General features: G+C 43.0%; 1 protein-coding gene across 19 annotated transcripts in view; it reads right to left on the bottom strand.

The window, feature by feature from the left end:
* Positions 1 to 8,570: 8,570 nt before the first annotated feature.
* Positions 8,571 to 27,642, bottom strand: part of LOC128685179 (serine/threonine-protein kinase WNK3) — a 638,681-nt gene continuing 619,609 nt past the window's right edge. For all 19 annotated transcript variants that reach the window (XM_070082765.1, XM_070082756.1, XM_070082764.1 and 16 more), the window contains one exon: positions 8,571 to 11,721. In XM_070082765.1, the coding sequence (XP_069938866.1) occupies positions 11,043 to 11,721 (679 nt within the window). In that variant the 3' untranslated portion in view covers positions 8,571 to 11,042. The remainder of the gene's footprint in view (positions 11,722 to 27,642) is intronic.

Below are 27,642 nucleotides of genomic sequence, written 5' to 3'. Positions count from 1 at the left end.
TTTAAGCACACAGTGTGATTGCTTTCCACCACCTAAGGCCAGCTCTATGAAACAGCATGATGCTGGGCATGCAGGAAACGGTACTCCAGAAGAACAGGGATGATTGTTGTGGAAAGTAATGAGTTACTGTAAGGAGCTTGTAATCTCCACAGCCCATTATCATAGGGGCTGTGAAGGACCTAGTACATTCCCTGGTAAGTGGAGAGATAGTAGCAGAAACTTTAGGAGCAGCAAACAGAAGTTTTCATAAGAGATATAATGTGGAGGGGAAGAAGAGGACAAAGAAATAAAAGTTTGGGAAAGTAGAAAAAACCTACAAGTAGAAGAGGGAGATCCTGTGTGAACCTCCACTGCTATCATCTGAGGAGCAAGAACAGAATGTGCAGACTGCAAAGAATCAGTAGGAGTTTCAGAGACCCATTAAAATTTCTGTACTATAGATAGATGGAAGTAGAGAAGCCATACCAGTATAAAATCCTGGGCAAACCAGTTGTGGGAGGTTGGGCCATGTCCTGGCCAAATGACATGCTCTCTTTTCCCATTAGGAGGCAGATTTTGTATTCCTTAAGGCATATAGGGATGAATGGAGGTAAACAAGGTGGGTCCCAGCATAATTCAGATGAGGAGGAGTAGACAGCTTGCAAGGTTATCATAGGGGAGGTGCAGTATTATCCTGGAAAGGGGGGAGATACTGTAGGAGTGCTTAACCAATATGGGTCATACATTGCCTTGTGGAAGGGAAAGCAATCATGTTTAATTCAAAGAAGGAAGGGCAGGTCTAATTCCTTGGTTCAAATGCCCCTCACCAATTTCAAGGTTCCTCACTTGATGGGGAGGTAGGTACAAGGAGGGCATTCTGCGTGTGACCAACAACGCTCAGTGGGGTGTCCAAAATGCCAGTTCCGGTACTATTGAGCAATAACCTGCAAAATGCTAAAGTAGAAGGAATCTCATGGCTATCAAATGTTAGCTTGGCAACATTGCTTGAGTATTTACATTGTCCTCATGCAAGATATACAAAACTATCTACTTTGAGGCTGGGTAGCTGTTACAGTTGTTCCCAGAAAATAGTACGTGTATTCAGTAAACGCTTATGCTAATGGAGAATTGAACAAGGCAGGATGACCAGTCTATAGCACCTACATTATTATAATCAAAAAGAAGCGCTAAGCCACAAGGGCTATACAGCGTATAGCACTTACAAAGGCAAATATGAGAAAAGTAACAGGACTAAAATGCTGGGAGCAAGGGGCTAGTAATGCCTTCTCCTGTATACATTACTAAGTGTAAAAAGAGAAATTTTCAATTTTCTTTTTTTTAGGCCAACCTGTCTCAGTGGGATGTGGTTGGTTTGTAAAAAAAAAAAAAAAAAAAAAAAAAATAATTATTGCCTACAGTTTGTAATTTTGCTAAGCTATCCACTTGAGCAACACTACACATGCTCCATTGAACTGGGTTTGGAAAGTGGCCCTTTGGTTAGCTGCTGTTAAGATCACTTGGCTGACTTCATAATTAGCTAGCAGAACGGTTTAACCAGGTTTGTGGGCCATGCACATTTGTAGAGGTAATGAATCCCAATGTGGGATCTTGTATGGTGAAGAGGAGGAGATCGAGGAATATGGAATCTGAAATACCAGTAATCATGACTGTAAAGCAAGATAATACTGGTGAGTATTGCAGACAGCATGCACATTACCTTTGCTGGTTAGAAACCATAGCTAGGGATGTTGCAAAAGAATCGTTAACAATACTCGTGAAACAATAGTAATTAAACTCCAGCTTTCCATTCCTCCATTATTATTATTATAATCAAAAAGAAGCGCTAAGCCACAAGGGCTATACAGCGCTGCAGGGCAGGAAGGAAGCGAGGGTATCAGGTGGCAAAAGGGAGATGGATGAGTAATAGGTTACGAATAACAGCGGGGCAGTGGATGGTAAAAGGGTAAAGGGCAGCAAGAGACTGAGCTAGAAAGGGCTGAGGGGAGTGCGAAAGGTATCATCATCAGAGTTTGTGGAGTAAATCAGTCATTGTTAAGAAGTCAATGAGAGAGTCAGGATTAAAGGATGGACCATCAGCAAGAAGGGAAGGTAAAGAGAGAGTAGTAGAAGGAAGACGACGTTGGAGATAAATTCTGCGTGCTCATTGATAGAGAGGGCAGTCTAACAGAATGTGGCTAATCGATACTGGAACTTGACACTGCTCACAGAGAGGAACAGGGTACCTCTGCATGAGATACCCATGAGTAAGACGAATGTGGCCAAGAGAGAGTGGGAGAGAGTGGTCTCCCAACCTCGGCACTGATGACAAGAAGACGGCCAGTAACCTATGCTCGGTTTAATAGAATGAAGTTTGTTACCGAGCAGAGTTGACCAACGTTGTTGCCAACAGGTGCGAAGGTGGGTAGCTATTGCAGCAAATAGTCCAGAAATGGAACACCTCTATAGGAAATTGGTAGGTCATGTACTGCTGACCGCACAGCAGTGTCTGCCTGTTCATTGCCCTATACGTCAACATGACCAGGGACCCAACAAAAAACAATATCCTTATGTTTGGTAGAGATACGGCGTAGCCAGAGTTGGATACGGAGAACTAGGGGATGAGATGTATCAAATTTTCGTATAGCCTGTTGAGCACTAAGGGAGTCTGAGACTACCACAAATGATGACACAGGCATAGATGCGATACGAATAAGTGCTGCAAGAATGGCATACAATTCAGCAGTAAAAATGCTAGCCGAAGATAATAAATGCCCCCGCACGACGCTGTCCGGAAACACTGCTGCGAATCCGACTCCGTCTGAAGACTTAGAGCCATCTGTGTACACAGCGATGGCATGAGAATGAGAGTGGAAGTGATCAAGAAAAAGAGAGCGGGAAGCCACAGTAGGCAGTTGGGCTTTCGAGCAAGGGAGTGAGAAAGAACAGACCCGAACAGCTGGAACTTCCCAGGGGGGTAGGGAAAAGTGAGATGCTACATGAACATATGGTGGTAACTGAAGGGAAGACAAGAGCGAATGTAGGCGAAGAGAAAAGGGACGGAGCAAACAGGGGCGGCGAACAAATAAAGAATGTCTACTAATATCGGTGACCATTCTATAAATGGAAGGATTGTGGAGATCATGAGAGCGTACATAGTAGCGAAGGCAATGGGCATCACGGCGATCAGACAAAGATGGAACATTCGCTTCTGCATAGAGGCTCTCAACAGGGGAAGAGCGAAAAGCACCAAGGCATAAACGTAATCCTTGGTGATGGATGGGGTTAAGGCTAGAGAGAGTAGCAGGAGAGGCCGCTGAATAGATCTGGTCACCATAATCGAGTTTCGATAAAACGAGGGCTGAATGTAGGCGAAGCAGAGTTCGACGATCAGCTCCCCAGGAAAGATGAGCAAGGGTTTTAAGAAGGTTTAGCCGGCTGTGACAAGTTGCCTTCAGAGAGGTAATGCGAGGTTTCCAGGATAACCGACGGTCAAAGAGAAGGCCTAGAAACCTGACTGTATCACGTTCGGGGATACGGGAGCCATAGAGATACAAAGGATGATCGGAGATGACAGAGCATCTAGTAAAAGTGATTTGGTGAGTTTTGGTACTGGAAAATTTAAACCCATGCATGGTGGCCCAAGTGGAAACACGGTCGACCGCATGCTGGAGAGAAACTGAAATGAGATGACAGTCAGCGCCTGCACAAGCAATAGCGAAGTCATCAACATAGAGTGATGACCAAATATTGGGTGGAAGAACAGGCCAAATCATTTATAGGAAGGAGAAAAAGTGTTGTGCTCAGAACACATCTCTGAGGGACACCTTCAGCTTGGACGAAGTCCGGGGAAAGCACATTATTGACTCGAACACGGAAGTGTCTGTCAGTTAAAAAGTTCTTAAGGAAGGATGGTAAATTGCCTCGGAGGCCTAAGGAGTGGGCTTGGGCCAAAATATTATATCTCCAAGTTGTCATATGCCTTCTCAAGGTCAAAAAATATGGCAATAACTGAGTGATTATTCGCAAAGGCATTACGTAGTAAGGGGTCTATGGTAGAACGGCACTTACGAAAGCCATATTGACTAGCGGAGAGACTGTTGTGTGTCTCTAAATACCACATTAAACGTCGATTTGCCAGACGTTCCATCACTTTGCAAACTGCACTAGTAAGAGCGATGGGACGATAGTGGGAGGCATCATGTCCTGTAGTACCCGGCTTGTGGAAAGGGAGAACAATGGCAGATTTCCACAACTGGGGAAGAACTCCTTGTGCCCAATTAAGATTGAAGAGATGTAAGAGGACTACAAGCGCCGACTGATGTAAATGTTGTAACATACGAATATGAATGTCGTCAGGCCCAGCTGCCGATGATCGACAAGCTGATAGTGTTGCCTCCAGTTCCTGAAGTGTAAAAGGCACATTATACTGTTCTTCTCTGAGAGAAGAAAAGTCCAAGGGTACTAACTCTCTGGCAGACTTTGAGGAAAGAAACGAGGGGCATAGATGGAGCCCTCGGGAAATACGGACCAGATGTGTGCCAAGTTCAATGGCAATGTCGAGAGGGTTTGCTACATCAACACCAGCGACCCGTAGAACAGGAGCCGGGTCAGGAGAGTATTTACCACTCAATTTCCTCACTTTTTTCCAGACTGCACTCATAGAAGAAGCAGAGGTGATGGTGGAAACATAGTCTCGCCAACAAGTGCGTTTAGCTTCACGGATAACACGGCGAGCGATCGCACGCTTCTGCTTAAAATCAAGAAGTCTCTCAGCGGTTCTATTGTACCGGTACCTGCCCCATGCAGCGCATTTCAAACGTACTGCACGAGCACAAGCAGGAGACCACCAAGGCACGCACTTCTGAGAATGCCTGCCTGAGGTTTGGGGTATAGAATGAGAAGCTGCGGTATAAACTGACGTCGAGAAGATGTGTAGGAGCTCATCAATGGAGGATGAAGAAGGAACCTCACTAAAAGCAGTGAGGTGTGAGTAAAGATCCCAATTTGCCCGATCAAATTGCCAGCGAGGGCTACGGAAAGGTGGTGAATAGGAAGGAGAAGTAAGAATGATTGGAAAATGATCGCTGTCATGTAAGTCCGGTAGAACAGACCAGGTGAAGTCTAGTGCAGTGGAGGAAGAGCAGACTGATAGATCGATGCAAGAGAGAGCATGAGTACGAGGATCAAAATGGGTGGGAGTACCAGTATTTAAAACATGGAGGGGTGAGAGGCGAGAAAAGCCTCCAACTGGATGCCACATGAGTCACAATGAGACCCCCCCCCCCCCAGAGGAAATGGTGGGCATTAAAATCACCAAGTAACAGAAGTGGTGGTGGTAAGGATGAAACAAGAAAGGCAAAGTCTGGGATAGAAAATGCCCGAGAAGGAAAGAGATATAAAGAACATATTGTAAACCACTTATTCAAGTGGATACAGGCTGCAGTGTAATGCAGCGAGGTATGGACAAATAGTTGACAGTACGGAATATCATTGCGTAGAAGAAGGGCACTATAATTAAAGGTCCCATCTGAGAAAGGATCCGAAGAATACAATAAATTACAGCCTGAGATAGGTTGGAAAACAGCCGAGTGTAATTTTGTTTCTTGTAAGCAAGCACAAACAGGGGAAAACCTGGAAAGCAACATCTGAAGCTCACCCCGATTACCCCTGAGGCCGCGGATATTCCACTGTAAGTAGGCCATGTTTGGCGATGAAGAAAATACCAGGAATCTGTAGGTAAAGGCACCTACGGACTAGAGGGGTTAGAAAAGTCAACGTGTGGTGGCATTGGAAGACGTTCAAGCAGCTAAGGAATGGAGCATTGCGAAGAATGGGGTTGTGAAGATGGAGGAGAGGGAAGAGAAGGAACAGGAAGTGAATCAGTGTCCATTGAAGGTTTAGTCTCTGCAATATATTCTGAAATGGCTTCAAGTGTTTCTGAATTCAAAGATGTATGGGAGACCATATTGGAGATAGAAGGAGGAGGGTGAGTAAAGATTGGGACAGTAATGGACTGTACCAAAGTAGAGGGGGAGGGAAGAGTGTAAGGGACTGGAGATGAAGTGTGGGGGGGGGACAGAAGAGGCAGAAACCTGGGAGGTGACAGAAGAGGGAGAAACTTGGGAGGGGACGGGGGTGGAAGGCATAGTACGAGGAGGAGGGTGAATCTCCACACTTGTAATAGAGCCAGAGAGAGGGGAAGAACTAGGTACAGAGACTGGAAAGGTAAAGTGTGGAGGTGGAAGAAGGGAAGGAAGGGGCAAAGAAGATTTGAGCAATGTGGATTTTTTGGACTTCTGAGAAGTAGAGGGGCGATTGGTATCAGGTGTCGTACGAGCTCTTGTCGATACTGGGGCTTGTGAGGAAGGACGAGAAGATGTGAGAACAGACTGAGTTGTAGTCGGGACGTCAGAGCCAAGGACAGCAAAAGGATTAGATGCCGGAGTGGCTATGGGAGGGGTAACAACAGAGGAGGCTGCAGAAGATGGGTCCCCAGAAGTAGGGGGATGTTTGGAAACACGAGAATAAGAAACACGGGGTAGTCTCCCTTGGAGGCGGAGATGAGTAACTGCCATAGCATAAGGGAGACCTTCTGCCTCTTTGAGGCAACGGATTTCACGTTCATTTAAGTAGATCTGGCAGCGGCGGGAGTACGAAGGGTGAGCTTCATTACAATTAAGGCAAGAGGGAGGTTGACTGCAAGATGTATTAGAATGGTTGTCGGCACCACAGACTGGGCATTCGGCCGTAGATCTGCAATATTTCGCTGGGTGGCCAAAACGCCAGCAATTTCTACATTGTTGCGGTGTAGGTATCACCTTTCAAACTTGTAACCGATGTCCCGCGACATATACAGAGGACGGGAGTTCTCGGCTGTCAAAAGTTAAACGAGCCACACTGCAAGGGTAACGTCTCCGCCCCCGGGCAGGAAGGACATAAGTGTCTACTTTGAGGATTGGGAGATCCTGGAGTTTCAGCTGTTCAAGAATGTCATTGCCACATGACTGGAAATTCTGTTGGACTATGGTATGGGGCAGAATGACAGTACCACTACAAGAATTGAGAGAAAGATGTTTTTCAATAGTGATAGGAGTAGTATCGATATTCGAAAGGAGAGAAAGATCATGAGCTTGGGTAGCATTCTGGACAGTGATGATGCGCGTACCGCTCTTGAGAGCATGAAATGAAATATCTCTACCAACATGACGCAGGAGCGCTTTGCCAATACTATGGTCAGAAAGGTAGGCAGAAGAAGAAGTCGGTCTTAAAGTAAAGAATTTAGTCCACTGTGTGGTCCGAAACTGAGCGTGGAGAGGGAGTGCTTGACGTGTCAGTCTTTTCCGAGTAGAATGGGAAGGTAACGAAGGAGCATCATCAGGAGATTGACGTTGGCGTTTAGTAGGAGGACCGGAGTTGGTCCGGCGTGAAATGGGCGGGCGATTCGAAAATTGCCGTACCGTAGAGGGAGAAGCCGGAAGCACAGTCAAAGGAGAGCGGAGTTCAGACAAATCGAAGGAGTCAGTCGAAGCCCCGGTACCTGAAGCAGGTGAGGAAACAGCACCAGCAAGAGGTACAGGGGCATCAGGAGTGTCCGAAGAGTGGTCTAAACACAAGGCAGGGTCAGAATGGGGTGCGGTATCAAGAAGGGGCCCGGGGGTAGTGGGTTCATGGATTGGGTTCTCCATGGTTAGGTTACTCCTTTGCTTTTTGTTTTTAAGAAAAAAAAAGAAAGAAAAGAAAATAAAAATAAAAAAAGAATAAAAAAAAGGGGGGAGCAGGGAGGAATAGTTCCCAGGAGGAATGAAAGGGCCGGAAATCTCCCTCTGCGCCCAAGAGGACCTCAGCACCGCTAGTAGCGCAGATGCAGCATGGAACCCGTGCCATACCCTACCCTTCATGCCAGTAAACCAGCAATCCGGGATAGCAACCTCACATCTGCCGAGCTACCTCGGTGGACAAAAGAGAGGGCGGCCGGATATCCACCACAAAGCATACCTCCTTCGGCCACCACCCCCGGAATCCGAAAGGTGGCTTCCAGAGATACACCCGTCGCCCGAAAGACACCCAAAGCTACTCCGGGATACCGGAGAGGGATCGGGACATCCCCAGGCGATCCAGATTCCACGGCAAACTACGCCACCGCCAAGAACCTCAACGGAATGGGATGGACCCTAGTGTCCTTTCCCCAACCTAGGAACTAGCGCGCCTGTGGGAGAAATCCCAAAGGCCAAAAAGAGGAAGGGCAAAAGGGAGGGGTGGGGAGGAGGAGGAAGAATGGAAAAAGGGGAGGATGGGGGGTAATTAGGTTCGGTCTGAGGAAGAAGACCGACAGGGCTAATTCCTCAGACCAAGAGCCTCTTCACCACGCCAAGGAGCCCCCCTTGACGAGGAAGGGAGCCAAAGCCCACCCAGCATGGACACAGCAAATACCGGATACCTCCCACCATGTATATAAAGGAACTGCCATCAAGGAATTTTTTTAGAGTAAATTTGTCATATTTACAAGTCTTTTAAAGACATTTAGGTCAAATAAATTTAATTCAATAATTTTTACAAGAATTCCAGAATATAATCACATGGATTTAAACATCTTTGCCATTATTTCATGATTTATTCAAATACCATACATCAGAGATCCTTCACTTCCAAAGTGTGGTACTACCCATGGTTTGGTACAATACCATCTGGTGTTGACATAATTATAAGTAAAATAATGTTTTTGCATTACCAAATGCTGCATATAGACTCAAAATTAAATATCAAGAAAAATATATAAAACAAAAATTTGCACCATTTTATTGAATTATTTCTAGTTATCATACAAGATATCATACAGTACAATAAGTGGACTTCAATGGAATTTTTTCAATTAGCAGACAACTGCATGGCAGGCTGCAAGTGGGACTATATGGCAAGGCAGGGAAGTGCTGAGTCCCAATATCCACCAATAATTCTGTGCAAAAAAAAAAAAAAAAAAAAAAAAAAAAAAAAAAAAAAAAAAACTGGCAATATCCAATACAAACTTAAGAATAGTAATGGAAGGAATTTTAGTAATTTATTTCAAGCATTATGAAACTGAATATAAAATATATTACAATATTACTCTAGGCAACATATAAATAGTAATAATTGAGAGAGGCAATCTAGAAAAGCAGTTCCTACTTGGGTTATGTAGGTGCCTAAAACCTGGACAAGCTCAGCACCACCTTGGCTCAACATCACAGTTGCAGAGCAAACAAGAAGACACTGTAATATCATAAGTTTGCTTCTATTGCTGGGAGAAGTTTTCAACACAGGCAGGCACATGCCATTGTTAACTACATATCTTTTTCTAAGCTCAAAAAGCATAGTACTGTAGTATCTCAGTAAGATGGATAATAAACAAAATGCAAGTGAGGCGCTTATGGCATGACAATGTTGGCCCTATTATGTAAATGATTATGTAGCATAAGCACTGAAGTGTTTAACAAACCAGTGGAGAGTGACACATGGATTATTGATAAAAGACTGAAGCGGGATAAAGGTAACTTGTCAATAGAGTCAGATGATGCTAAAGAATATAATACAAGTTTATCACTACAGTCAAAAGGCCACTGTCACACACATTTCAATGGCAAACACTTTTAAATTTGATATACATCATCTACCAGCTCTTAAACACATCCACAAATGATAAATAGGTGAATGAGTATTAGCTACTGACTGACCACCAAGACACCTTTACATTTTGAGATATACTGTATAAAGATAAGCACTTCGGTACTATGAAACTGACACTAGTTTAATGGCACCTGCCCGGATACTATGATTTCAGTTTCTATGTTCAGGATGCCTACTTATATTAAAGGATCCTGCTTGTCATGTTGCTATGACGAATTTTTATTAGTGTAGACACTGATACAATTTCCTATCTGTGAAGTGATGATGGCAATACTTCTTAACATCATATATCTATCTCCCAGCTAGTTAAGCCATAATAATGCTTTCTAGCACTCAGGCTCCTTGACATTTTGAAATCCCAGTCCACCAAACTTTTTTTCCTACTATTAGTTGAATTCCTAAAAAAAAAAAAAAAAAAAAAAATAAAAAAAGAAAAAAAAAATTAGATACTGCATTAAGCATGGCAGTAGCACCAATTTTAATCACAAAGATATGTTATTGTGAGTCCCAATCCATTACTGTTGCATTGCAATGTGCAGTCTAATAAAAGGAAGCCTTCTGGTGAAGATTATTAAACACTGAGCAGTCTCAGAAGTATTGTGTGAAGAGCTTCCTTATAACACTGCTAACTTTGAGCAGACCCACTAGCCCAAGTGCAGTTTGGGGCTTGCTCATACAATGTGCATGCATCACCTTCTGAAGTGGTTGCTGGAAGACCGATCAGCGTTGGCTTACCCAAATATGGATGCATTTTATTAGGGCCAATTATCTTTATCCTTAAACCAGAATTCATCACAGGCCCCATCACAATCCCCCTCACTGTACAAGTCTTTCTGTACATATTTTACAACATTTACACTGCATACCCCTTGTTCATATCTACATCTGATGAACAGAGGAAAGTGTTTCATTTTTATCAATTTTATCCAAAAGATATATTTGTTCTCGTAAAAGTCATGGAACAGTCAATGTAACAAAAACAGAATCACTATTGCAAACAATAAATCTAGTCATATCTAAAAGGAACAGAATGGATGACTGAGGTATCAATTTATATCATTCAATGCACACAACTCCGGTGTTCGAACACACCCACAATAATTTTAAAACTTCATCCTTTCTATTGCATGACTAGTTGGTAACTCTACAACTAGCACTGGAAACACTGCTGTCCTTTGACATCTTAGCCTCTTGTTAATATTTTCTTAAGAACGAGTGCCATGAATCATTCACAATGCATGTGAACAAAATTGTCATTTGGTTAAAATCTGCCAACCTGTCAGGCAGGCATTGCTTCCACTGCTGTTGATTTGAGTCTATCTCCTCTAGGGAGTACGTACAAAATACATGATCACAGATGCAGGTTCCCTTCCCTGAGTGGGAACTTGGAATGTTGGCCACACCTACTGCTGTTGCCAATGTACCCAGGAGGCACTCGAGACAGGCGGCAGCTGTTGCTGCTGTTGTTGCTGTAAATTAGTGCTGCTGCTACTCGTGCTAGACGGTACTCCTGCACCATCATCTGCCTGGGACACTGCCACAGCTGAGCCATCTGACAGCCGCTGGTATGGTAAGGGGAATGTCTGAAAATTTGATAAGAATTGGCCATGATACTGTGCAGCTGCAATTCCCACTGAAGGGTAGAATGACCTTTGTCCTATAGGTGGTACTGTTGCTGATGATTTTTGTTGACCCATCATCTGGTTCAAAGTTATCTTTCCTGGAGAAGGACGAATAACTTGCCGGGGAGCTCCTAGATTCTGCACCAGCTCCAGCATGTCCTCCGAGATTGTGCGTCCCTTTTTACTGGATGTAGCAGCCACCGAGGTCTCCAAAGAGCTATCAGACAAGACTGAATCAGCATTAGTTCTCACAGATAACTTACAGTCTTCCATTTGCATACAATCAGTATGACAATGAGGAGAGGTGGGAGATAATCCTGATGGGGGAGGACCAGGAGAAGAGGCCAGACGAAGTGACTTTGGACGCTTGTTCTGGTGACTCCGTTGCATACGTTGCACCTTAAAAGCCTCTCTCTCTTGTTGGTGTCGGCGGCGCAATTCAGCCTCTTCATGCTCTTGTCTAGATAAATAAATTTTAAATTACTTTTGAGATGTTAAATCTGTACATTATACTTAAAATAATTACATATACTATTTATAATTAAAAATTTATGTAAAACCCAATTTATGATATAGAAAATTTCTAGTATATTCCTGTTGATTCTGCCATCTGTTAGTTCAAGAGTAAGCATATTGTCTTCTTCACATTATTCCTAATTTAAAATTAAGGCCTCTTGAATGACCTAACTGAAATCAACTTAACTTAAAAGAAATACAGTGATACCTCGAGTTTTGAACAGCTCCCAACACGAACAATTATGTAAGTGTATTTCTGTAAGTGCTCTTGTAAGTGTATTTTTGGGGGTCTGAAACAGACTAATCAAATTTACATTATTCCTTATGGGAACAAATTCGTTCGGTCTCGGCATTCGAACATTATTATTATAATCAAAAAGAAGCGCTAAGCCACAAGGACTATACAGCGCTGCAGGGCAGGAAGGAAGTGAGGGCATCAGGTGGCAAAAGGGAGATGGATGAGCAACAGGTTACGGATAACAGCGGGGCAGTGGATGGTGAAAGGGTAAAGGGCAGCAAGAGACTGAGCCAGAAAGGGCTGAGGGGAGTGCGAAAAGTATCATCAGAGTTTGTGGAGTAAATCGGTCGTTGTCAAGAAGTCAATGAGAGAGTCAGGATTAAAGGAGGGTCCATCAGCAAGAAGGGAAGGTAAAGAGAGAGTAGTAGAACGAAGACGACGTTGGAGGTAAATTCTGCGTGCTCGTTGATAGAGAGGGCAGTCTAACAGAATGTGGCTAATCGATACTGGAACTTGACACTGCTCACAGAGAGGAACAGGGTGCCTCTCCATGAGATACCCATGAGTAAGACGAGTGTGGCCAATGCGAAGGCGGGAGAGAGTGGTCTCCCAACTTCGGCACTGATGACAAGAAGACGGCCAGTAACCTATGCTCGGTTTAATAGAATGAAGTTTGTTACCGAGCAGAGTTGACCAACGTTGTTGCCAACGGGTGCGAAGGTGGGTAGCTATTGCAGCAAAATAGTCCAGAAATGGAACACCTCGATAGGAAATTGGTAGGTCATATACTGCTGACCGCGCAGCAGTGTCTGCCTGTTCATTGCCCTGTACGTCGACATGACCAGGGACCCAACAAAAAACAATATCTTTATGTTTGGTAGAGATACGGCGTAGCCAAAGTTGGATACGGAGAACTAGGGGATGAGATGTATCAAATTTTCGTATAGCCTGTAGAGCACTAAGGGAGTCTGAGACTACTACAAATGATGACACAGGCATAGATGCAATACGAATAAGTGCTGCAAGAATGGCATACAGTTCAGCAGTAAAAATGCTAGCTGAAGATAGTAAATGCCCTCGTACGACGCTGTCCGGAAACACTGCTGCGAATCCGACGCCGTCTGAAGACTTAGAGCCATCTGTGTACACAGCGGTGGCATGAGAATGGGAGTGGAAGTGATCAAGAAAAAGAGAGCGGGAAGCCACCGTAGGCAGTTGAGCTTTCGAGCAAGGGAGTGAGAAAGAACAGACCCGAACAGCTGGAACTTCCCAGGGGGGCAGGGAAAAGTGAGATGCTACATGAACATATAAAGGTGGTAACTGAAGGGAAGACAAGAGTGAATGTAGGCGAAGAGAAAAGGGACGGAGCAAACAGGGGCGGCGAACGAATAAAGAATGTCTACTAATATCAGTGACCATTCTATAAATGGAAGGATTGTGTAGATCGTGAGAGCGTACATAGTAACGAAGGCAATGGGCATCACGGCGATCAGACAAGGATGGAACATTTGCTTCTGTATAGAGGCTCTCAACAGGGGAAGAGCGAAAAGCACCAAGGCACAAACGTAAGCCTTGGTGATGGATAGAGTTAAGGCTAGAGAGAGTAGCAGGAGAGGCCGCGGAATAAATCTGGTCACCATAATCGAGTTTCGATAAAACGAGGGCTGAATGTAGGCGAAGCAGAGTTCGACGATCAGCTCCCCAGGAAAGATGAGCAAGGGTTTTAAGAAGGTTTAGCCGGCTGTGACAAGTTGCCTTCAAAGAGGTAATGTGAGGTTTCCAGGTTAACCGACGGTCAAAGAGAAGGCCTAGAAACCTGACTGTATCACGTTCGGGGATACGGGAGCCATAGAGATACAAAGGATGATCGGAGATAACAGAGCGTCTAGTGAAAGTAATTTGGTGAGTTTTGGTACTTGAAAATTTAAACCCATGTGTGGTGGCCCAAGTGGAAACACGGTCGACCGCATGCTGGAGAGAAACTGCAATAAGGTGACAGTCAGCGCCTGCACAAGCAATAGCGAAGTCATCAACATAGAGTGATGACCAAATATTGGGTGGAAGAACAGAGGCCAAATCATTTATAGCAAGGAGAAAAAGTGTTGTGCTTAGAACACATCCCTGAGGGACACCTTCAGCTTGGACGAAGTCCGGGGAAAGAACATTATTGACTCGAACACGGAAATGTCTGTCAGTTAAAAAGTTCTTAAGGAAGGATGGTAGATTGCCTCGGAGGCCTAAGGAATGGGCCTGGGCCAAAATATTATACCTCCAAGTTGTGTCATATGCCTTCTCAAGGTCAAAAAATATGGCAATAACTGAGTGATTATTCGCAAAGGCATTACGAACATACGTATCCAAGCGTAGTAAGGGGTCTATGGTAGAACGACCCTTACGAAAGCCATATTGACTAGCGGAGAGACTGTTGTGAGTCTCTAAATACCACATTAAACGTCGATTTACGAGGCGTTCCATCACTTTGCAAACTGCACTTGTAAGAGCGATGGGGCGATAGTGGGAGGCATCATGTCCTGTAGTACCCGGTTTGCGGAAAGGGAGAACAATGGCAGATTTCCACAGCTGGGGAAGAACTCCTTGTGCCCAAATAAGATTGAAGAGGTGTAAGAGGACTACAAGGGCTGACCGATGTAAATGTTGTAACATACGAATATGAATGTCATCAGGCCCAGCTGCCGATGATCGGCAGGCTGAGAGCGTTGCCTCCAGTTCTTGAAGTGTAAAAGGCACATTATACTGTTCTTCTCCGAGAGAAGAAAAGTCCAAGGGTACTAACTCTCTGGCAGACTTTGAGGAAAGAAACGAGGGGCATAGATGGAGCCCTCGGGAAATACGGACCAGATGTGTGCCAAGTTCAATGGCAACGTCGAGAGGGTTTGCTATATCAACACCAGTGACCCGTAGAACAGGAGCCGGGTCAGGAGAGTATTTACCACTCAATTTCCTCACTTTTTTCCAGACTGCACTCATAGAAGAAGCAGAGGTGATGGTGGAAACATAGTCTCGCCAACAAGTGCGTTTAGCTTCACGGATGACACGGCGAGCGATCGCACGCTTCTGCTTAAAATCAACAAGTCTCTCAGCGGTTCTATTGTACCGGTACCTGCCCCATGCAGCACGTTTCAAACGTACTGCACGAGCACAAGCAGGAGACCACCAAGGCACGCACTTCTGAGAATGCCTGCCTGAGGTTTGGGGTATAGAATGAGAAGCTGCGGTATAAACTGATGTCGAGAAGATGTGTAGGAGCTCATCAATGGAGGATGAAGAAGGAACCTCACTAAAAGCAGTGAGGTGTGAGTAAAGATCCCAATTTGCCCGATCAAATTGCCAGCGAGGGTTACGGGAAGGTGGTGAATAGGAAGGAGAAGTAAGAATGATCGGAAAATGATCGCTGTCATGTAAGTCTGGTAGAACAGACCAGGTGAAGTCTAGTGCAGTGGAGGAAGAGCAGACTGATAGATCGATGCAAGAGAGAGTATGAGTACGAGGATCAAAATGGGTGGGAGTACCCGTATTTAAAACATGGAGGGGGTGAGAGGCAAGAAAAGCCTCCAACTGAATGCCACGTGAGTCACAATGAGACCCCCCCCAGAGGAAATGGTGGGCATTAAAATCACCAAGTAACAGAAGTGGTGGTGGTAAGGATGAAACAAGAAAGGCAAAGTCTGGGATAGAAAATGCTCGAGAAGGAGAGAGATATAAAGAACATATTGTAAACCACTTATTCAAGTGGATACGGGCTGCAGTGTAATGCAGCGAGGTATGGACAAATAGTTGACAGTACGGAATATCATTGCGTAGAAGAAGGGCACTTTCATTAAAGGTCCCATCTGAGAAAGGATCCGAAGAATACAATAAATTATAGCCTGAGATAGGTTGGAAAACAGCCGAGTGTAATTTTGGTTCTTGTAAGCAAGCACCAACAGGGGAAAACCTGGAAAGCAACATCTGAAGCTCACCCCGATTACCCCTGAGGCCGCGGATATTCCACTGTAAATAGGCCATGATTGGCGATGAAGAAAATATCAGGAATCTGTAGGTAAAGGCACCTACGGACTAGAGGGGTTAGAAAAGTCAACGTGTGGTGGCATTGGAAGATGTTCAAGTAGCGAAGGAACGGAGCGTTGCGAAGAATGGGGTTGTGAAGATGGAGGAGAGGGAAGAGAAGGAACAGGAAGTGAATCAGTGTCCATTGAAGGTTTAGTCTCTGCAATATATTCTGAAATGGCTTCAAGTGTTTCTGAATTCAAAGATGTATGGGAAACCATATTGGAGATAGGAGGAGGAGGGTGAGTAAAGATTGGGACAGTAATGGACTGTACCAAAGTAGAGGGGGAGGGAAAAGTGTAAGGGACTGGAGATGAAGTGTGGGGGGGGACAGAAGAGGTAGAAACCTGGGAGGTGACAGAAGAGGGAGAAACTTGGGAGGGGACGGGGGTGGAAGGCATAGTACGAGGAGGAGGGTGAATCTCCACACTTGTAATAGAGCCAGAGAGAGGGGAAGAACTAGGTACAGAGACTGGAAAGGTAACGTGTGGAGGTGGAAGAAGGGAAGGAAGGGGCAAAGAAGATTTGAGCAATGTGGATTTTTTGGACTTCTGAGTAGAGGGGCGATTGGTATTAGGTGTCGTACGAGGTCTTGTCGATACTGGGGCTTGTGAGGAAGGACGCGAAGATGTGAGAACAGACTGAGTTGTAGTCGGGACGTCAGAGCCAAGGACAGCAAAAGGATTAGATGCCGTAGTGGCTATGGGAGGGGTAACAACAGAGGAGGCTGCAGAAGATGGGACCCCAGAAGTGGGGGGACGTTTGGAAACACGAGAATAAGAAACACGGGGTAGTCTCCCTTGGAGGCGGAGATGAGTAACTGCCATAGCATAAGGGAGACCTTCTGCCTCTTTGAGGCAACGGATTTCACGTTCATTTAAGTAGACCTGGCAACGGCGGGAGTACGAAGGGTGAGCTTCATTACAATTAAGGCAAGATGGAGGTTGACTGCAAGATGTATTAGAATGGTTGTCGGCACCACAGACTGGGCATTCGGCCATAGATCTGCAATATTTCGCTGGGTGACCAAAACGCCAGCAATTTCTACATTGTTGCGGTGTAGGTATCACCTTTCGAACTTGTAACCGATGTCCCGCGACATATACAGAGGACGGGAGTTCTCGGCTGTCAAAAGTTAAACGAGCCACATTGCAAGGGTAACGTCTCCGCCCCCGGGCAGGAAGGACATAAGTGTCTACTTTGAGGATTGGGAGATCCTGGAGTTCCAGCTGTTCAAAAATGTCATTGCCACATGACTGGAAATTCTGTTGGACTATGGTATGGGGCAGAATGACAGTACCACTACAAGAATTGAGAGAAAGATGTTTTTCAATAGTGATAGGAGTAGTATCGATATTCGAAAGGAGAGAAAGATCATGAGCTTGGGTAGCATTCTGGACAGTGACGATGCGTGTACCGCTCTTGAGAGCGTGAAATGAAATATCTCTGCCAACATGACGCAGGAGCGCTTTGGCAATACTATGGTCAGAAAGGTAGGCAGAAGAAGAAGTAGGTCTTAAAGTAAAGAATTTAGTCCATTGTGTGGTCCGAAACTGAGCGTGGAGAGGGAGTGCTTGACGTGTCGGTCGTTTCCGAGTAGAATGGGAAGGTAACGACGGAGCATCATCAGGAGATTGACGTTGGCGTTTAGGAGTAGGACCGGAGTTGGTCCGGCAGGAAATGGGTGGGCGATTCGAAAATTGCCGTACCGTAGAGGGAGAAGCCGGAAGCATAGTCAAAGGAGAGCGGAGTTCAGACAAATCGAAGGAGTCAGTCGAAGCCCCGGTACCTGAAGCGGGTGAGGAAACAGCACCAGCAAGAGGTACAGGGGCATCAGGAGTGTCCGAAGAGTGGTCTAAACACAAGGCAGGGTCAGAATGGGGTGCGGTATCAAGAAGGGGCCCGGGGGTAGTGGTTTCATGGACTAGGGCTGCCATGGTTAGGTTACTCCTTTGCTTTTTGTTTTTAAGAAAAAAAAAGAAAGAAGAAAAGAAAATAAAAATAAAAAAAAGAATAAAAAAAGGGGGGAGCGGGGAGGAATAGTTCCCAGGAGGAATGAAAGGGCCGGAAATCCCCCTCCGCGCCCAAGAGGACTCGACACCGCTAGTAGCGCAGATGCAGCATGGAACCCGTGCCATACCCTACCCTTCATGCCAGTAAACCAGCAATCTGGGATAGCAACCTCACATCTGCCGAGCTACCTCGGTGGACAAAAGAGAGGGCGGCCGGATATCCGCCACAAAGCATACCTCCTTCAGCCACCACCCCCGGAATCCGAAAGGTGGCTTCCAGAGATACACCCGTCGCCCAAAAGACACCCAAAGCTACTCCGGGATACCGGAGAGGGATCGGGACATCCCCAGGCAATCCAGATTCCACGGCAAACTACGCCACCGCCAAGAAACCTCAACGGAATGGGATGGACCCCGGTGTCCTTTCCCCTACCTAGGAACTAGTGCGCCTGTGGGAGAAATCACGAAGGCCAAGAAGAGGAAGGGCAAAAGGGAGGGGTGAGGAGGAGGAGGAGGAGGAATGGAAAAAGGGGAGGATGGGGAGGATGGGATAGGGGAGGGGAGAATGGGGGGTAATTAGGTTCGGTCTGAGGAAGAAGACCGACAGGGCTAATTCCTCAGACCAAGAGCCTCTTCACCACGCCAAGGAGCCCCCCTTGAAGAGGGGCATTCGAACAGCCTTCTGGAATGAATTAAGTTCGTAATTCGAGGTACCACTGTACGTATTTAATAAAGCTCTCCACAATAAACTAATCTGCATACATATTTATGGTCAATTTAAAGATTGACCATAAGGAAATGCTAAATATGTTTTTAATGTTGAAAAATATGACTGATATGATGCCCTCACCTGAAAAACTATGAAAAAACAAAAGTGTTCTAAGATGTGCAACAATGACCTATAAGGATGAATAAAAGCTTAATTCAATGAATAATAATGTAAAGACAAATATAACCAATTATAAATTTTTCTTGTCAACACGTCAGCCGTCTCCCACGCAAGCAGGGTGACCCAAAAAAATTAAGAAATGCTTCCACCATCATTTACACAATCACTTTGCAGAGGCATGCAGACATGACAGTTCAGATGTCATTCCAAACAGCAAATATCCCAAACCCCTCCTTTAACCCTTTGACTGTTTCGGTCATATACATATATACGTCTTATGAGCCACCTTGTTTGATGTATATATACTCAAAAATTCTAGCAGCTTCAAATCAAGCAGGAGAAAGCTAGTAGGCCCACATGTGAGAGAATGGGTCTGTGTGGTCAGTGTGCACCATATAAAAAAAATCCTGCAGCACGCAGTGCATAATAAAAAAAAAAAAAAACGGCCGTGGTTTTGGATTAAAACACCGACTTTGTGGTGTATTTTCGAATAGTATTTATGGTTATATTCTCATTTTCTTGGTCTCATTTGATAGAATGGAAAACATATTATAGAAGTAGAGGTGATTTTTTATTGGTTTTACTATGAAAAGAACCTTGAAACGGAGCTCAAAGTAAGGGATGTGTTTGATTTTTGCCGATGTTCAAAAGTAAACAAATGATGTCATTGTTCAATAAATGTCCAACTAGCCATTCTAATAGGCAGTCATGAATGAGTTGACATTATTTACACAATTATTTCAATATTGCAGTAGTCTGCATAACAGTAAATCTTCTATTTTTTGTTTCAATAAAAATTCAAAATAGAAAGCAAGAGTAATATCACAGGTGCCTGGAGACATGACTGATGAACAAAGAAAATGTTATTTTAGAGCCAGGAATGTCTGCATTGTTCATTCTGGACCCTATTTTGAAATTGACATTTTTTAATTTGCATGAAATTAGTCAAATTGCAAATTTCTGACCACGTTATTGGGTAGTTGAAATCGGTAAATGGGCAGTTTCTTGTACTCAATCGATAGAACAAATGGAGTTCTACAGAAATTGCTATGAGTTTCATCAACTGGAACAATGGAATTAGCTGAAAACAGGGCTCAAATTGGGCAAAATTGCCGATTCGTAAATATTGCCGAGGTCGCTAACTTCACAAGAGCATAATTCCGTAAGTTTTCCATCAATTTTCATTCTTTTGGTGTCATTACAATCGGGAACAGATTCTCTATCATTTCATAAGAATTTTTTTTTTTTTTTTTTTTAAATTTTTCGACACCAGGAGACACCTCAGGATTATTTGGGGTTGCGACAGTCAAGGGGTTAACCCTTAAATGGTCCAAACAGATCGATGTTCAAATCCGTAGTGCTCCAAAAGTAGATCTACATTTTTTTTACATATTTTCAAAAATAACAGAAAAACAAATGTAGATAAAAGTTTTTTTACACATTTTTAAATGTAAAACAAGAAAGAAGATCTACATTTTTTTACATACTTTCAAATGTTGAAGAAACGTATATATACGTTTGGAAAGCAGTGAAGAGTTAGAGTATGTAGGAAAGAGGGAAATTTTTTCCCAGTAAAAGTAGGCCTTAGACAAGGATGTGTGATGTCACCATGGTTGTTTAATATATTTATAGATGGGGTTGTAAGAGAAGTAAATGCGAGGGTCTTGGCAAGAGGCGTGGAGTTAAAAGATAAAGAATCACACACAAAGTGGGAGTTGTCACAGCTGCTCTTTGCTGATGACACTGTGCTCTTGGGAGATTCTGAAGAGAAGCTGCAGAGATTGGTGGATGAATTTGGTAGGGTGTGCAAAAGAAGAAAATTAAAGGTGAATACAGGAAAGAGTAAGGTTATGAGGATAACAAAAAGATTAGGTGATGAAAGATTGAATATCAGATTGGAGGGAGAGAGTATGGAGGAGGTGAACGTATTCAGATATTTGGGAGTGGACGTGTCAGCGGATGGGTCTATGAAAGATGAGGTGAATCATAGAATGAAACCACACAGACTAAAGCTGTTCAGAAAAGACAAGCAGCAGTGGTGGCGAGTGAGAAAATTAAATTAATGTTATGTGATGAATAGTTCACCTGCAGCGAACCTCCGCCGCCCCCCAGTGTGGAGAAATTTTCTCCAGGAGGGGGGTATCAGCCCCCTTCAGCCCTCTCAGCCCTGAGGGGCCACTAGAAGGGGCGAGCGTCTTGTTTACTGCTAGAGTGAGTAATTGATCACAGATGTCGTATGCGTGGTCAAATGACCTCTGCTCCTTGCAGCGGTGTTGCAACGTGTATTTTTATAAGAGACAGTACATCTCTTACTTAGCAGGACAATTAAGGAAAATCCTGCTCCCACTTTATTACCATAGTAAAGATATTGTACATTGTTGTCTATGATTAAGACAGCAAGAAACAAACATTCTGCTTTGCTTCATCGAGGAGGTGACAAGGATGCAAGGTACTAGGTCAGCGTTTTTTTTTTGTGCTGGGGGCAGTGACTGCATGGAGCCCTGTGGCGTCTGGCAGACTATCTTTGACTCTACTACGAGTGACACTGACGCCAGGATAACCAACAAAGAACACTGATCTGTGCGTTAGTATGGACAAAGTGTCTCACAAAACACGATAAACATAAGAGAGGTGTGATCAGCTTCTCTTGTGATACATTGTGAACAATAAAGACTAATCTTGTGGAACATAGTGTACCAGTGTGCGTTTCCTAGACAATGGAAGACGTGGACATCCAAGGACACTTCAGCTTCTATCAAGTCACCGATATCTGTCGAAGGTGTTGAGAACACCATAGCTCACGTTACAAAGAGCAAGGTATGTTACGAATTTCTTGTGGATCGGGGGATTACGCAATTCTTGAGTCACAGGGAGTTTGTAATCAACCTATAATCGGCAGTAAGGTGTGGACTTTTGAGTCCAAACAAGTAAGTATTCGTCAGCCATCATCGAATGAAATATGCTGACATAACACCCCCTAGGGGTAATTTATACTTACAAATTGTATCTCTTGACAGCCCACTGTTGTGATGGTTTCGACAGCTTCTAGACCTCGTCTGCAGGGGCGGCTGTGTAGACGATTTGCTGTCATTTATCAGCTAAGTGTTCATTATATATATACAGTGGACCCCCGCATAGCGAACGCCTTGCATAGCGAACAATCCGCATAGCGAACGCTTTGTTCGCTGAAATTTTGCCCCGCATAGTAGACAAAAACCCGCTCAGCGAACTTCGTCCGAGACGCGTCCAATGTGGGCCCTCAGCCAGCCTCACATGTGCCGCCCGTCCCATTGTTTACCAGCTAGCCTCCGCGGTAACATTCAAGCATACACTCGGAATATTTCGTATTATTACAGTGTTTTCGGTGCTGTTTCTGGAAAATAAGTGACCATGGGCCCCAAGAAAGCTTCTAGTGCCAACCCTGTGGTAAAAAGGGTGAGAATTAGTATGGAAATTAAGAAAGATTTTGAAGGGTTTGGGGCTAACCCTGAGAAGCCTACGCCAGTTGTGGAATCCATTGTGCCTACTTCAAAAATTAAGGAAATGTGTGCACAGTGGGTTGAACTGCAAACCTTTATGGATGAAAATCACCCTGACACAGCTGTTGCAAGCCGTGCTGGTGACTATTTCAATGACAATGTTATGGCCCATTTTAGGAAAGTCTTGAAGGAACGGGAGGTACAGAGCTCTATGGACAGATTTGTTGTGCGACAGAGGTCCAGTGACTCTCAAGCTGGTCCTAGTGGCATTAAAAGAAGAAGGGAAGTAACCCCAGAAAAGGACTTGCTACCTCAAGTCCTAATGGAAGGGGATTCCCCTTCTAAACAGTAAGAAGATAATGCTCTCCCCTCCTCCCATCCCATCAATCATCACCAGATCTTCAATAAAAGTAAGTGTCATGTAATTGTGCATGCCTTTTTCAGTTTGTGTGTACTAAAATTAACATTTTTTTGTGGTAAAAAAATTTTTTTTTCATACTTTTGGGTGTCTTGCACGGATTAATTTTATTTCCATTATTTCTTATGGGGAAAATTAATTCGCATAGCGAACATTTCGCATAACGACCAGCCCTCTTGCACGGATTAAGTTCGCTATGCGGGGGTCCACTGTATATGTAATAAACACAGCAGGTAAGGCCAAATTCTCAACATTAAAAGACAGAAGGGAAGTAACCCCAGAGAAGGCATTACTACCTAAAGTCTTCATGGAGGGGGATTTCCCTTCCAAACACCAACTCCTCCCTCTTTCCTCCTCCCTATCTTCCAGAAGCCAGCATTAGCCTTCAATAAAGGTATGTAATACATAATTGTAAAAAAAAATATTTTTTTTTTTGTGAATATTTTTGCTGGGAACGAATTAATTTTATTTTCATTAATTCTTATTGGAAATATTAATTCGGTTATCGGCCATTTCGGTTACCAGCCGACCTTCAGGAACGGATTGCAGCTGATAACCGGGGGTCCACTCTACTAGAATTAGACATTATAAAACAATAAAAAGTAAAATGCATACACAGTACATTCATTACTTACCTTAAAATGTTTGTAGTCTTGATGTAGGGTGAGAGGTGAGTAGTATTTATCTGTAAGTAGTCAGGTGTAGGTAGCCCAGTCGGTGTAGGTAGTTACGATATTTAAAGCGGCCCAGAGCGATAAGATACACATACAGTACACTCATTACTTACCTTAAAATATGTATAGTCTTAATATAGGGTGAGAGGAGAGTAGTATTTATTTGTAGGAAGTCAGGTGTAGGTAGCTAGTAGGTGTAGCTACATACCCGCCTGGCTACCACACCTAAACGTAACATTTGATATTTAAAGCACCCCAGAGAGATATTATTATTACCATCAACAATACTTGTTCACAGAGTTTAATCATTTCTAACAACTACTCTTATATGCATCATAAACAACAGGGAAGTGATGAGAAATCATGCTGACAATTTACAGTGGAACCTCAAATATTGAACTTTCTTCGTTCCAGACAGCTGTTTGAGTGCTGTTACCGAATGAATTTATTCCCATCAGGAATAATGTAAATTAGATTAGTTCATTTCAGACCCTCAAAAATACACTTATAAAAGTACTTACAAAAATACACATACATAATTGGTTGAGTTGGGAGCAGTTCGATATTTGAGGTTCCACTGTATAAACAAACCCGAATGCGTTAAATGTGCAGTGATGCACACTTTCTCTAGTGCTGGAACAGAGAAAACGGAATTCTTTCCCTCCGCCCAGTACCACGTCTCATATCTATGTGAAATTTATTGTACTTTGGATGTATGTATCATGTCTATATGCTATGCAACATGTTTCTTACATAATTGTGAAGAAAATATAGACAGATTTATAAAAATGTCTACATTAATGTAAAATAAGGCATTTAACCCCTTCAATGTTGGTTCCATAATATTACGGCTTGCAAGCCAGTATCGGTCCCATAATACTACACCAAAATTCTAGAGCCTTCAAATGTGGTGGGAGAAAGCTGGTAGGCCTACATGTGAGAGAATGGGTCTGTGTGCTCAGTGTGTGCAGTATAAAAAAAAATCCTGCAGCATGCAGTTTATGAGAAAAAACTCTGACCTGCTAATTATAAAGCAGGTCAATTTTTGATCAACAAATTCCTGTATATCATATCTTTATTGGCTGCTAGAATAGCCAGAGAAATTAATCCTATTAGAAATGGATGGGAAGATTGCACTTATTTGGACTTCAAGAAAGTTTCAACAGTTTCTCATGAAAGGTTAATTGGGAAACTACAAAGCATATGAGGAATAAAGCAATGAATGAATAAAATATCAACATGATATTTCATTCATTGAATGAATAAATATCAACATGATAGGAAAAAACATACATATGCAGTATGATGATTTTCACCCACACAGTGAGTTTTATCAAGTCACAACAAAGGATTTCAAAATGAAAAAGGGATACCACGAAACAAGACTTTAGGATAACAGTACTAAAGAAACTGAATGAGCTGAGTAATGAGACTGTGGAAGAAATTCCATACAGGGGTTCATAATGGATATGATAAGAGATAATTTATATCAGTTGGTTGAAAAGTTAAAAGATGGGGCCAAAAACTAGAGCTCTGTACCCTTCAAACTTAAATACATAATTACAAAATTTGGTGCTTGCTCTAATAATAATGTTTGTAATTTATATCATGACTTGCAAGAAGGAATAAACAACTATATGACTGTTGGCAGATGATGCAAATGTCCCATGTAAAATAAGCAACAATAATGACTGTATGTATGGAAAAAAAAAAAAAAAAAGCGGTTCACATTATCAAGCTAAAACTGAAATGCTGAAATGTACAACACTGGTGTGGCATCTGCACCTAAGAAAAGCTGTGGGCAAGATAGAAAAAGTTCAGAGATGAGTTACAAATTGGTTCCCAGAGCTACAAAATATAACTTACAAATAAAGATTTTTTCAATGACTGACAGGAGGAAAAAGAAAGGCATGATAACTACATAACCATAAAAAAAAAACATGAACGAGCAAAGAATTCTTAACCCTTTCGTTGTCGGTCCCGTAATACTACGCTAAAATTCTAGCACCTTCAAATCAGGTGGGAGAAAGCTGGTAGGCCTACATGTGAGAGAATGGGTCTGTGTGCTCAGTGTGCACAGTATAAGAAAAAAAATCCTGCAGCATACAGTGCATAATGAGAAAAAAACTCAGACTGCATTTTTGGTTTAAAACACCAACTTTGTGGTGTATTTATAGATGTATTCTCGTTTTCTTGGTCTCATTTGATAGAATGGAAGAAAAAATTACAGAAATGAAGATGATTTTGAATGGTTTTTGGACTAAAACTACCTTGAAGTTGAGCTCAAAATAGCAGAAATGTTCAATTTTTGCCGATGTTCACTAGTAAACAAATCACACCACACATCCAATACACATCAACTGGTGGGTCTAATATGCTTTCACAAATGCGTTGATATTATTTACACCTTTTTACAACACTGCGGTAGTCTGCATAACAGTAAATCTTCTATTTTTTGTGTGAATAAAAATTCAAAATGGAAAGCAAGCATAATATAAGAGGGGCCTGGAGACATGACTAATGAACAGAAAAAAATTTTATTTTAGTGCTAGGAATATCTGCATTGTTTATTCTGGCCCTTATTTTGAAATTGGCCTTACATGAATTGAGTATGAAATTGCCCAAATTACAAATTTCTGATCACTTTACTGAGTAGCTGAAATCAGTAAATGGGCAGTTTATTGTACTCAATCGATATAACAAATGGAGTTCTAGTGAAATAGCTATGAGCTTGGTCAACTGGAACAATGGAACTGGCCGAAAATAGGGCTCAAAGTGGTCAAAATCGGTGATGAGTAAATATTGCCAAGAGCTCTAACTTCGCGAGTGTAATTCCATAAGTTTTCCATCATTTTTTTTTGTTCTTTTTGGTGTTATTACCATTGGGAAAAAGATTCTCTATCATTTCATAAGAATTTTTTTTTTTTTAATATTTTCTGACACAATGAGAGTTTAGTATCAGGGTCCCAACAGTGAAAGGGTTAACGCCATCAGGAAGAGAGTAAAACTTACCACAATTATAATCTGAAGAAAAAATGCAGTCTCAAAATGATTACAGAAAGTTTTTCATAGTGATAGAACACTGGAATGGAATACAGAAAGAAGTACTACAAGCTGAAGCTACTGGGAAAACATAAATACAGTGGACCCCTGCCTTACAAACGCATCGCGTTACGTTAAATCCGCCATACGTAGCATTTGAACGCAAAATATTTGCCTCGCCTCACGTGATTCGTCTGGGACGCGTCCCATGTGGCCTCAGCTGCCCAGTGCGTGCCAGTGTTTACAAGCCAGCCAGTGCGGTCACATCTAAGCATACATTCGGTACATTTCATATTATCACAGTGATTTTAGTGCTTGTAGCTGCAAAATAAATCACCATGGGCCCCAAGAAAGCTTCTAGTGACAACCCTGTGGTAAAAAGGGTGAAAATTACTATGGAAATGAAGAAAGAGATAATAGTTAAGTATGAAAGTGGAGTGCGTGTCTCAGAGCTGGCCAGGTTGTATACCAAACCCCAATCAACCATCGCTACTATCTTGGCCAACAAAACAGCAATCAAGGAAGCTGTTCTTGCAAAAGGTGCAAGTTTGTTTTCGAAACAGAGATCACAAGTGATAGAAGATGTTAAGAAACTGTCATTGGTGTGTACTGCGACCCCTGAATGGGTCACAATGTATATAATGTATATTACCTAAGAAATATAACTAAGTCAAATAATAATATAAAGCAATATATTTACGATTTAGCTAATATCGCAAATAATGTCTCAGTTTAGACAAGTGTTAAAACGAAGCCTGAAACAAACCTCACTGGTCACATTTTTTGAGACAAAGAACTAATGAGCCAGAACAAGGTGTTAGTGGTGAAGTGAGACAAAGAGAAACAACACCAGGACAGCTGCCAGATATATTTATAGAAGGTGACTCTCCTTCCAAGCAGTAATATACCCCCTCCTCTCCTCCACCTCCTGCTTCCAATATGCCATTAGCTCTCCTCTAACAGGTAGGACACAGTTAAATTTTCATTTACTGTACAGTACAGCCTCTCTTCACTTAGCAATGTACTTGTTTACTGACGACTCAGA

The sequence above is a fragment of the Cherax quadricarinatus genome, chromosome 8 (genome assembly GCF_038502225.1).
Source record: "Cherax quadricarinatus isolate ZL_2023a chromosome 8, ASM3850222v1, whole genome shotgun sequence".
NCBI classification, from domain to species: Eukaryota; Metazoa; Arthropoda; class Malacostraca; order Decapoda; family Parastacidae; genus Cherax; species Cherax quadricarinatus.
The sequence above is the reverse complement of the archived record's forward strand: the minus strand, read 5'-3'. Positions and strand labels throughout refer to the sequence as shown.